The sequence below is a fragment of the Piliocolobus tephrosceles genome, chromosome 8 (assembly GCF_002776525.5).
Source record: "Piliocolobus tephrosceles isolate RC106 chromosome 8, ASM277652v3, whole genome shotgun sequence".
NCBI classification, from domain to species: Eukaryota; Metazoa; Chordata; class Mammalia; order Primates; family Cercopithecidae; genus Piliocolobus; species Piliocolobus tephrosceles.
Genome location: NC_045441.1, coordinates 99,257,233 through 99,269,221, shown reverse-complemented (window position 1 = coordinate 99,269,221; position 11,989 = coordinate 99,257,233). Strand labels below are relative to the sequence as shown.

At 39.9% G+C, this 11,989-nt stretch overlaps 1 protein-coding gene across 1 annotated transcript; it reads left to right on the top strand.

Annotated features, from left to right (window-relative positions):
• The first annotated feature begins 6,662 nt into the window (after positions 1 to 6,662).
• On the top strand, positions 6,663 to 11,106 carry CCDC71L (coiled-coil domain containing 71 like). Its single transcript, XM_023183102.3, has one exon. It carries the CDS (start codon positions 6,947 to 6,949, stop codon positions 7,655 to 7,657), a length of 711 nt encoding a protein of 236 aa, XP_023038870.1. The 5' UTR covers positions 6,663 to 6,946; the 3' UTR covers positions 7,658 to 11,106.
• Positions 11,107 to 11,989: the final 883 nt, after the last annotated feature.

The following is an 11,989-nucleotide window of genomic DNA, read 5'->3' as shown; positions in this document are numbered from 1 at the left end:
TATAGTGGAGAAGGAGAGACCTCTGGCATCTTTCTCTTCTTATAAGAGCACCAGCCCTTCTGGATTAGGGTCCTACTCTTTTGACCTTCATTTAACCTTTATCACCTCCTCATAGGCCCTATCTCCAAATACAGTCACACTGGGGATTTGGGCTTCAACATATAAATTTTGGGAGGACACAAATATTCAGTCCATAACAACCATCAAACATAATTTTGAAAACTAAAGAGGAGAAGGAAAGTCTCTTCTGTTTACCCATGTTTTTGCTTACCATGTTCTTTCTTCCATTCTAATATTCCAAGAATCCTTCTTTTATTGTTTCCTTTCTATTTAGAGAACTTCTGTTAGCCATTCTTTAGGGTAGGTCCACTGGCAACAAATACTCTGTTTTCCTTCATGTGAGAATGTCTTGATCTCCTTTTCATTGTTAAAGGATATTTTCACTCAGTATAGGAATTTGAGTTGATAGTTCTTTTCTTTCAGCATGTGAAAAAAGTTGAGCCACTTCCTTCTGGCCTCCATGGTTTCTGATGAGAAATCTGCTGTCATTTGAATTGCTTTTCTCTCGTAATTAAAGTGTTGTTGTTGTTTTTTTTTTTTTTTTTTTTTTTTTTTTTTTTTTTTTTTTTTTTTTTTGAGACGGAGTCTCGCTCTGTCACCCAGGCTGGAGTGCTGTGGCCGGATCTCAGCTCCGCCTCCCAGGTTCACGCCATTCTCCTGCCTCAGCCTCCCAGGTAGCTGGGACTACAGGCGCCGCCACCTCGCCCGGCTAGTTTTTTGTATTTTTTGGTAGAGACGGGGTTTCACCGTGTTAGCCAGGATGGTCTCGATCTCCTGACCTCGTGATCCGCCCGTCTCGGCCTCCCAAAGTGCTGGGATTACAGGCTTGAGCCACCGCGCCCGGCCGATAAAGTGTTGTTTTTATCTAGCTGTTTTCAGTATTTTTTCATGGATCTTAATCTCCTTGGATTAAGTACACATTTAATAACTTAATCCAATCTCTATTTTTCAGAAGTTTGACTTTGATGTTTCTGTTTTTTTATTTTATTTTTTTGAGACAGAGTCTTGCTCTGTCACCCAGGCTGGAGTGCAGTGGCACCATCTTGGCTCACTGCAAGCTCCACCTCCCAGGTTACACCATTCTCCTGCCTCAGCCTCCTGAGTAACTGGGACTACAGGTGCCCACTACCACGCCTGGTTAATTTTTTATATTTTTAGTAGAGATGGGGTTTCACCATGTTAGGCAGGATGGTCTCGATCTCCTGACCTTGTGATCCACCCACCTTGGCCTCCCAAAGTGCTGGGATTACAGGCATGAGCCACCACACTCAGCTGACTTTGATGTATCTTGATGTGGATTTCTTTGGGTTAGTCTTATTTGGGTTTGTTCTTGAATCTGTGGATTTATGTCTTTTGCAAATTTGGAACATTTTCAGCCATTCTTTCTTTAAGTACTTTTTCCAGCCTCATATTTTTTCTCCTCTCTTTCCAGATCTCTAATGACACAAATATTAGATATTATAGTCCCAGAGGCCCCTAAGGGCTTTAAAAAAAATCAGCCTATTTGTTCTCTGTTCAGGTTGGATAATATATATTATTCTATCTTCAAGTTCACCAATTATTTCCTCTGTCCTCTATTCTAATGTTGAGCCCATCCACTGAGCTTTTTATTTTGGTGGTTGTATTTTTTTTTTTTTTTCAGTTCTAAAATTTTCATCTAGTTCTTTTTTATATCTCTTGATTCTTTGCTGAGAATTTCTATTTCTTTGAAGTAGCTTTATATTTTTAATTTGTTTTAAGAGTGTTCATAATTGCTTATTGAAATATTTTTTGATGGCTGCTTAAAATATTTGTTATATAATTCTAATATCTTTCTAATCTCAATGTTGGCATCTATCGATAATCTTTCTTCATTCAGTTTGAGAGCTTCCTGGTAAGTAATTTCTTATTGAAACCTGAATGTTTTGGGTATTACATTATACAACTCTGGATCTTATTTAAATCTGTTTCAGCTGGTTTTCTGACACTGTACTAATGGGGGTGGGGTGGGCACTGCCTCAGTACTGCCAGGTCAGAGTCCAGATTTCTCCTCTGTTTCCACTCACACCTGAAATGGGGAAAGGAGTTCCTCATTACTGCTGAATGGGGTAGGAATTCTGGCTTCTCACTAGGGCTGGGGAGGTGGGTAGGATTGTGTTGTTATATTCCCCACATGGTCTCCACTGACACCGTGGGTAAGGATTGCCTGTTTACTGCCTAGCAAGGATTAAAGTCCTGATTTCTTATCCAGCCTCCTCTCATACCACCCTAGCAGAGGTGGTGGGGGTGCCTTTTTATAGCTGGGTAAGGGTAGAAGTCATAGTTTTTTTATGGTGTTTTGCAGCAGTAGGAAAATTATTTTCTAAAAACTTTCCATTTTGTTAGGCTGCCCCTCCTTTCCTGGTCCTATAGCTAAAGAGAAGAAGATTTTGCTGCGGCTTTTTATGTTTGCATCTGTTGACATTTTGGGGTTGCTGGCTTGTCTAGCACCCAGTCTCAGATGTGCTAGAAAAAGAGAAAAGAAGAAGAAAGGAGACCCAGGGAACTCACTGCCATGCCCTTCTTTGGGTTCTCTGAGGTCTTCAGCCTGTCTGCCTTCTCTTCTCCATTTTTCAGAGTCTTCTTATGTATACTTTATATATAACATCCCAGGTCTTTAGTTGCAATTAACAGGAAAAATAGGGAAAGTACACGTATTCCTATAAGCGAAAGAAAGTCTTATCCTCTCAGTTTATATGGTCTTTATGTTTTTCACATTAAGCAGTTTTAGAGCATATCAGGGTTTGAGATACTTTTGTATAAAAATCTAAATTACTTTTAGAATAGGTCTAATGACAAGGCTGAGTTTTTTCTTGCTGAATCATGCTATACTTAATGTCATTTAAGCCAGCAATTAATGCTACCTCCTTGGATTAAGAACAAAATGTAGAAAGACAGAAACAATTCTGAACTAGAGTTAGAGATCTAGATTCTAGTTCAGAATCTTCCACTCTACAGCTCTGTGACCTTGGGCAGATCTCTTGGCATCTCAGAATTCTCATCTGAATTAATAATGTTGGACTCATTAGCTGATCTCTAAGTTTCTTCTAGCTGTAAAGTTTTTATTTTCCTCTCATCAGTGCTACTACTTTAAAAAAAAAATATGTAGACATTCTGTAATGCAGGATTTAAAATATGTTGATTAAACCAAGTAAAATCCTCAAAAATAAATAAGACAAATAGGAATAGTTTTTTATTGAATGCTGTGTTCCAGGCACTACAGTAAGTGTTTTATGAACATTCTCTCATCCAATTCTTAAAACTTTGAAGTTAAAAGTTAACTCATTTTATAGATGAGAATGGTGAGGCTCAGAAAGGTGAAAAATGTGTCTAAGAATTTTTTTTGTAAAGATATAATTGACCCCAAGTTTATTTGATTCCAGAGCTGATGTTTTCAACCACTTATAAAGACTTTTCAAAAAATTTTGGGCCACTTTTTAAGAGGCAGATTATTTTATAGAAATTGGATTCTAAAGCAATGCTTCTGGGTAGCTAAAATATACATTTTATTTAATTTTTCCCATCACTTTATTCTGCTTGGATTTATTTTTTAACTACATAAATTATGAATACAGAAAATAAATACATACAGCTTTTTTGTTTATTATTATTCATCACTTATTTAGCAGACATAGGGGGCATTATTATCCTTGAGAGGTAAAGGAATAAATTGAGGATTGTAAAATATCATTACTCAAGAGCAAAAATTTAATTTGCCAACTTTCCATAAACTTCATAGTATCACAAGAACTAGAAGAGATACACTAGAAGTCTCAGGAACTAGAAGAGATACACTATTTCTGTGTATAAATTTTGCTCATTTATGGAGAACGGATAAGGAACCATTTGCAAGACTAATAGTTAATCAAAAGGTAGAGGTCAAGAAAAAATTAAAAATAAAAGAAGAAAGAGAATAGAGCAAATAATGTCAAATTTAAATGTATGTATAACATAAGTAGTTTATCATGATATTAGTTCCTAAAAGAATTTCATAAAAAATGGTCAATTCTGTTAATATCTTTTTGTTAATTTTGCTCTATGTTTGCCTCTGAAGGAGGTGAGATTTGTGCTGCTTTGGGGGATCATGTTCTTTTTTCATGTCTAAGATTTATTTTGATCATGTTTACAATATAATGGTCATTCATTTTTATGTTTTGTGAAGAATTTAAATTTAAACGAATGTTCTTAAATCGTGTGATTTTTTTTTGCGTATCATTGAAAAGAACATTAAAAGCAATGGTTTACACTTAGTTACCATAAGCCAAAAATCAAATACTTGAAAAGTTTACTGTGAAATTCTACTGATTTAAGATTGTACTTAATATTAAAAAAAAAATCTAATTATCAAATGCAAAAAAAAAATATATTGTTTGGTTTTAAGTAAATTAAATGAGCATGCATTATAAAATGAACTCTTGAATACTTGGCAAGTTGAGATCTTATGATTTCTTGGAAACAAAACTGTGTTTAAAAAAGGTTTATCTTCTTAATTGAAATAAGTTCTATACATTTATGTAAATACCTGGAATATATTTATGTGGCAAAGACCCTGAAGAATTTATAAAATGATGATTATCAAGGAAGGGAGGGGATTCCAATATGAAAAGCCAGGTCTACTTTAATCCTTGTTTTATCCTTGCTTTTCATTATGAAGCCCCCCTAACTTTCCCATGGCTCACTCTAGATTTTCTATGTCAATCTGCAGGGGTATTCCAATGGAAATAATTCAGATTTCACTTTACTATGTATTCTCAGAATTACGGAAAGAGCAAATTGTGATGTAAAGAGTTGTTGCTATATCATTCCTTTATAAGGATGTAGGAAGCTGGTAATTGGCTCTGTAATCTTGTTCTGAGATCAGAGTGTGCTTTTCTAGGAAAATGATTTTCTCTTCAGAAAGTTGCCATGATTTTGCTAGAGAGCTGGTTCCTGGTTAGATGTTTTATTTTTGCCCTAAGCCCATTGTGTGGAATTTTATTTTTGCCATAAACTCATTGTGTGGTGAGAGCTTCTAAGAATTTGAAATCTCTGGTGTAGAGCTTTCAAATTATTTATTTTAGGTTTTATTGAAACTGAACAAACAAAATATTATTCATAAATCTATTATAAGACAGAGAAAAACTGCTCAATTCTGGGTGGGGTGGAAGTAGGAATAGGCATACAGCTCTGTCCTTGGTCATTCTACTCATGCATAAAGCATGTTCTTTTGAATTCCTCAGAGTCTGGACAACACAGTTTGAAAAACCTTCAGTGAAATACAAAGATCACTAGATTAGAAATCGAAAGATTTAGAATCCCAGTTCTGCTATCAGCAAGCTGTATTACTGAACCTCTATGGGTACAGATTTCCTCATCTGTTAACTAAGGAGAATGAACTAGGTCTCTTCCAGCTCAAATATTTGAGGAAACCATTAGCAACTATATGTAAATCACAAAACTCCTATGCCTTATTTGTTCACTACTGCAAAATAAGATGTTTCCTGGGTAAAATTCACATGCCCACCTCAAAGTTCTAAGTGTCAAGAGATTTTTTTTTTTTAACTTTAAGAAATTTAAAGAAGTTCTGTGAAAATTGCAATATAAAATATCTAATTGTCCTGTTCTAAGCACTTTCAGTATTTCTGACTCTATTTGGGATAATCAGTGGTATTTCATTGATTCATTCAGCAAACACATTGAGTGCCCACTACCTGACAGGAATTGAGTTAGGTATAGAGGACAGAAAAGATGACTAAAGAATGTCCACTACTCCCCTCCCAAAACAAAAAGTAATGTGTTTTTAACAATTTGTGTTTTTCAACGAAACTTTATCTATTGTCTGCGATGAGGCATCCTTTCTAAATGATAGGGATGGCGCTGACATTTTAAAACTAAATGAAAAACGAATTGGCATTCATAAAGAACTGTGTATTTAAAACAGTATTTTCTTTACACAGAATGGCTTTATTGTAATAGATCTTTGATCAACTTGAGCAAAGAGTATTTAGTTTTATAGGGTATGAGATGCTTTGCTTTCTGGATAAGCAGGGTCTCTCTTAAATATGAAGATGGCTCCAGTGTTTCCAGAGGGAGACTCCAACCTCTCAGCTGCCAGCCACGCACGTTACCTGAATGATTCTGGATTACTACTGGCTTCTTGAGATGGGCTGGGGTCAAGACAGGGAAGAGTTTTGAATGAAGATGCCAGAAGAGGCCTTTGAGAGGGTGGATGGGAATTGTGAAAGGCCCATTTCCCCTAGACTTAAACCCAAATTCCCTAGCTGTGATACCAGGAACATCCTTTGGGGAAATCTCCCTTTGTTATTCACACTGGTAGAGCTCCCAGCTCAATCCACAACTGCACACCCCCTCACTCTAAGAGTCACTCTTCCCATGGTGGAGCCAATATCCACCCTCTTACTCTAGACGTGGCAGCCCTCCTAGATCCAACCCAACCGTTGACTTACGTTCAAAGGTCATCACCCACCCCAGCACCATCTTCCAGGAACTGGCCTCTCCCCCATCAGTCCCCGCCCCTCTTCTGAGAGCACCCAATGGGTGGAGTCGGGGCTGCGGTGGGAGGGGCCTGAGGCGGGCACATTTAAAGAAAGGCAGCCGGCGAAAAGAGGCAAGAGAGAAGAAAGAGAAACCAGGGGGGCGAGGCGCCGTCCAATGACAAAGCCCAGGGGTGGGCGCCGGCCGCCATCTTGTACCGGGCGGCAGGATATTCGCCCGCGTCCTCCGCCCTCGGAGGGGGAGGGGCGGCGGCGGAGGCGAGAAAAGTAGCGAGAGACGCCAGCAGCGGCCGCCGCTGCGGAGCCGACGCGGACTGGGACGGCGGCGGCAGTAGTGGGACCCGGCGAGCGCGAGCGGCCCCGAGCGGCCTTCGATGCGGCGCAGCATGAAGAGGCGGCGGCGCCGGCCCCCGGTCGCCCCGGCCGCGGCTGCCCGGGGCGGCGACTTTAGGGCAGAAGACGTGGCCGGGTTAGAGGCGCGGGAGGAAAAGGTGGTGTACTCGCGGTCGCAACTGTCGCTGGCTGACAGCACCAAGGCGCTGGGCGACGCCTTCAAGCTCTTCATGCCCCGCAGCACGGAGTTCATGAGCTCGGACGCGGAGCTCTGGAGCTTCCTCTGCAGCCTCAAGCACCAGTTCTCCCCGCACATCCTGCGCAGCAAGGACGTCTACGGCTACTCCTCCTGCCGGGCCCTGGTGCCCGACCCCCCGGGGCCCCCCACAGCCCGCGGCCAGGCGCGCCGGCCGGCTCCGCGCGCCGCAGCCAGGAGGAGGCGCCGCGGAGCCCGGGCGGCAGCTGCCCGCATGAGGAAGCCCCGGTCATCACCACCGCCGCCGCCGCCGCCCCCCGAGGAGAGCTGCCCGGCCAAGCCCGTGGCCCCCGGGCCCTGCTTCGGGGGCCGCACCCTAGAGGAGATCTGGAGGGCGGCCACCCCGACGCTGACCACCTTCCCCACCATCCGCGTCGGCAGCGACGTGTGGGGCGAGCGCAGCCTGGCGGCGGCGCGGCGTAGGGCGCGCCAGGTCCTGCGAGTGAACCTGGAACCCATGGTGAGGCTCCGCCGCTTCCCGGTGCCCCGGGCGTGAGGCGCGGCCTCCAGGGCGCCTCCTGCCGGCCTCGACCCTGGGACAGAGCTTCCGCCCGGAGGAATGAACAAGTGTCAGTCGAGTGTTTACAGATCCGGCCAGGACCCCGGCCCCCAGTGCACTTTACGCGCGAAGAAGTCGCCGGATGGTTGTCCCTGTCCCGGGCCGCGGCGCCGTCGTCTTGGACGCCGGGGCAGGTGTGCCCTCTGCTGTCTCCCGCACCCGGCCTGCGGAGGGAGGGGACAGCTGGATCCGCAGGGGAGGTCCCTTTCTTCCTGACCCCAGATTGAGACGTCTCCAGGACCTTAGGGGCAGATCCGTTTTCTCCCTGTTGGACTCTACCTCACTGGTCTGGAAGTCCTCCGAAGACATTATTTTTCCAAAGGAATTTGGTTTCGTGCTTGTGTAATAAAGCCAGAATTTACTTGCTCGTTATCTCCCCCTTTTTCTGTTTCACTGTCACCCCTCTTTCCGGACAGAAGTTCGAACATGTGGTGTTGCACTAGTTTGTGCTCAGGGTATTCTGAAGCCCACTCGTTTCCTAATTTTTACTGGATTCCAAAGCTTTGATCGAGGATATTTTTTAAGAGGTTCAAGCTTGTGACTGTTAGTAGTGCGAGGATTTGTATGGGCTCAGTGATTACAAACAAAGACCTGCAAAATACAACTGTTTAAACATTTTCAAGGTGTTTTTAAAGGTTTTATATTGAAACTTAATGTTTATATTTACTGAGCTCCTAAAAATGGTAGAATACACATGAAAACTTTTGTTTAGGAAAAGTTAACTTGTTAAATTCTTTTGAGTTGAATAAAAAAATGCATTGAAACCATATGGCGTGTGATTAAAAAAAATGAATAAATTGTGAAGAACTGGTTTTGGTTACAGGAGTCACTGGAATCCGACTAGAGATGATTTGGCCCCCCTGTTCTGGTCTAACATACAAATCCAGGAATATTATGCATTGAAGTATTTTAAAATACATTATCCTTGTATTTTACAAGGATAATTGTATTTTACAAGGATAATGTATTTCAAAATACGAGTTGCATAGGAGAGATGCATGTGTGTAAACATTATGACTAAAATGATAAACAGAATACCCATTAGAATTCTTAGAACTATTAATGATCAAGAGGGGTGGAGGCATTTCTTGGTATCAAATAACTGGTTGAGGTTACTTTGGGTGAAATAAATCTATTTCCTTTTTGTTTCTGTTGTTGGATAACAAGAAATGTCTAGACTAATACTCATCAGTCTTACAAACATAATGAAAGTTAGTTGACTTTTAGTTGACTTTTTTGTCCCAACATTTTTTTAACCTTCTTGCCACTCATTATATGTTTGCAGTTCTAGGTCTTTGACAGCTGAAGACCACAGGAATCAAACAGGCGAGCCACACAGAATACTGACCCTTCTTTATGCTTTTATAGTGTTTATACCATATGGCCCAGTGTGAAATTCTTGATTATCCAAGTGCCTTCGGTCATTTGTGGCAGGAAAACTTAATAGTTTTTTAGCCAGCAGTGCCACAGCCAGCTTTTACTGCAATACCTAAAGGGTCAAGGAGTGTTTTTGTACCACTATTATTTCAAATTTAAGTATTCTGCCATGAAACGATCCATACTGGGCTGGAACTTGACATGTGAAATATTTAATACTAAAACTTATCTCTGCTTGGCAGCTTCTTAGGAAAATAATGAGAGTTGCAATTTTGACTCTTGTGTTCCTAGAATTCAAATGGCATAGCTTTCTGAAATGAGTATTTCAAGTTTAGTAGTCCATATAGGAGTGTTGTGACTTTAATTTCAGTGTTCTTGTTTTCTTAAAAAATTATATATCTATACACGCGCACATATATAACTTGGTGCCAGTTTTCTAGTAAGCCTCAGTCTTTTATTCACTACTCAATGATAATGCATTGTACAAACACTGTCACATGAGTAAATAAAAATGAATAATTCCTTAGAAGATGGAGAGTGTTAAATTATATTTGTGATAGGAAGCTTAGACATATTCTTTTGGTTATTAGCTTCCATTGCCAATTGTATTTCAGATGCATAGGGTTTTCTTCCTAAAAATATGTTGTTAACTTTTATAGCTAACTAGCACCTGGGAAAAATGTATTTGTACAACTTCACTATTGTATATAGTTTTATAATAATTAAAAATAAACCCAATGGCCATATTAGAATGCAATTTCGACATATAGCTTATCTAGGTAGTTTTCCAGAGGATTTTGAAATTTGGCTTAACTGGGAGGATAACTGCTCAGCACACAACTGAAACATAACCAATGACACTATTCATCTATTTTAACGGAGATTCTTGACATTTTTCTCTCCTATGCCTTGTTACTTTAGCGTACTTGAACTCAAATGCTTCTTTGGATTACTTGGGCTATCTGATTCCATTTCGGATCTGATTATCCATCTTGAATTCAATAATGGTAATCATTTGGGCTATTAAAAGATTATGCCATTTCTAGTCTGTGAAATAAGATGTAAAAAATCTTTATTTTTGCCCTTTCCTTTGGTTAAAACCTATGTTACAACTTTTAAAATGTGAAGCAACATCTAATGTAGTTGACTGGTATACTAATAGGAAAGTGAAAGTATTTCATGGGTACTTTGTCGCAGAATGTGAAAAGAAACTTGGCATAGTGGCCTTTATGATGAGGCATCCACTTACTGTCCTCTAAAGTGAAGTCTGTAGCTTAGCTTGTGTATAGTTTTTGAATGAAATCTCATGATCTTCGTTCATTCTCTTGCCTTCTCTTTTATCTCATATGGCACAAGTAGAGGGGGAAGCCAGGAGGAAATTCATCACCTTGCTATGCTTTTATTTGATTTTTAATTCCTGAGTGCCTAAATGTGGTGACTGGCACCTCACATAACTTTTTGAGATTCCTGATGTCATTTTTATCCTTCCTGTCAACCAGCAATGTATTTTTATGTTACTAAAACCAGTAACGTCGTAATTGTTGAGGGCAAGCTTCATTGCTGATAGTGCAAAGTGTCGTTGTTGTGATGTGTATTTATTTTATTCAAGTTTGAATATTGACAAGTGTAACTTAAGCTGATGACTGACACCTATTGATCTGCTGTGTGCAAATGATAGTACTATTTTTTAGAAAACTTCAGTAAATTTTTAAAATATTTGAATACAAAATATCTGAGCAATTTTGAACTCAAAAGTTTTTCATTGTTTTAAGGATTGCGACAGGACTCTAATGGTTTTTAATGGACACATATGCCTAATATTTACTTTATTGGTGTGTTTAAAATATTTTTTGATAGACTATTATGTCTTAAGTGCTTTAGAAAACAATTGTTTGTAATGGACTCAAAGTGTTTCCCTGGACAGTTTGATGTACTTATGGTTGAGATTTATAATCTGCTTGTACTTTGCTTTTTAACTTATTAATTGTAAATAAATTTTAGAGAATACATAGTGTCTAGTTTTTCTAATGATTTGAACATTTTTGAAATAGTATTTTGTATTTGCATGTGACTCAGAAAACATCTTAATTTACAATTTGATAAATTTTGACTTTTTTGTGAACTTCAAACTCCCAGAAATCTTGAGATTTGTTTTTTGTGCTATCTCAGGACTCCGTGTTCCATCAGTTCTTTAATTATCTAGCTAATTTCTAGGATGGTGCTACAAGCCCAAGTTATTAACCAGTTTGCCAGCAATAAAATATCGTACAAAAAATGCATCAAAATTCAGAATTCTCTAAATCCTGACCAGAGGTCCCCCTGTGACGATGACAAAAGGTCTAGAGCTCTTGCTCTTTCATAGCATGAAAGGAAGTAAGAGTGCTCCGTTTGAGTACCAGTGGTATGAGCTGTTCCATAGAATAAGGGCAGGGCTAGAATTTTCATTAGAGTCTAGAAGGCAGAAGTGGAGTATTAGTGAACAGCACAGCAAGGGCCGGATTCACAGATAGTACTGTGTGGACTAAATTTGTCGTTGTACCTGAGTTCCTATTAGTTGGAGGCAGTGTAGTGTAATAGTTGTGGAGTCACAGTGCCTGGGGTGGAATTATTATGCATACCATTGTGACCTGCAAGTGTTGAGATGGTAGGTAAGTTACTTAAAATCTTCGTGCCTTAGCTTCCTCAACTATCAAATGTGATTAGTGAAAGAAACTATCGGGATATTATAAGGATTAATAACCACCCCTTTCAAAGGGTAGTAATGCTAGACACATAGGAAGTACTAAATAAATGCTATTAATTAGAGGTATGCACAGTGAGAATAGGTATATATACTGAGAGTGGTCCATTGTGAATTTAGCTCTCCAAGTTTCTCAGCATCCCAAGAATATT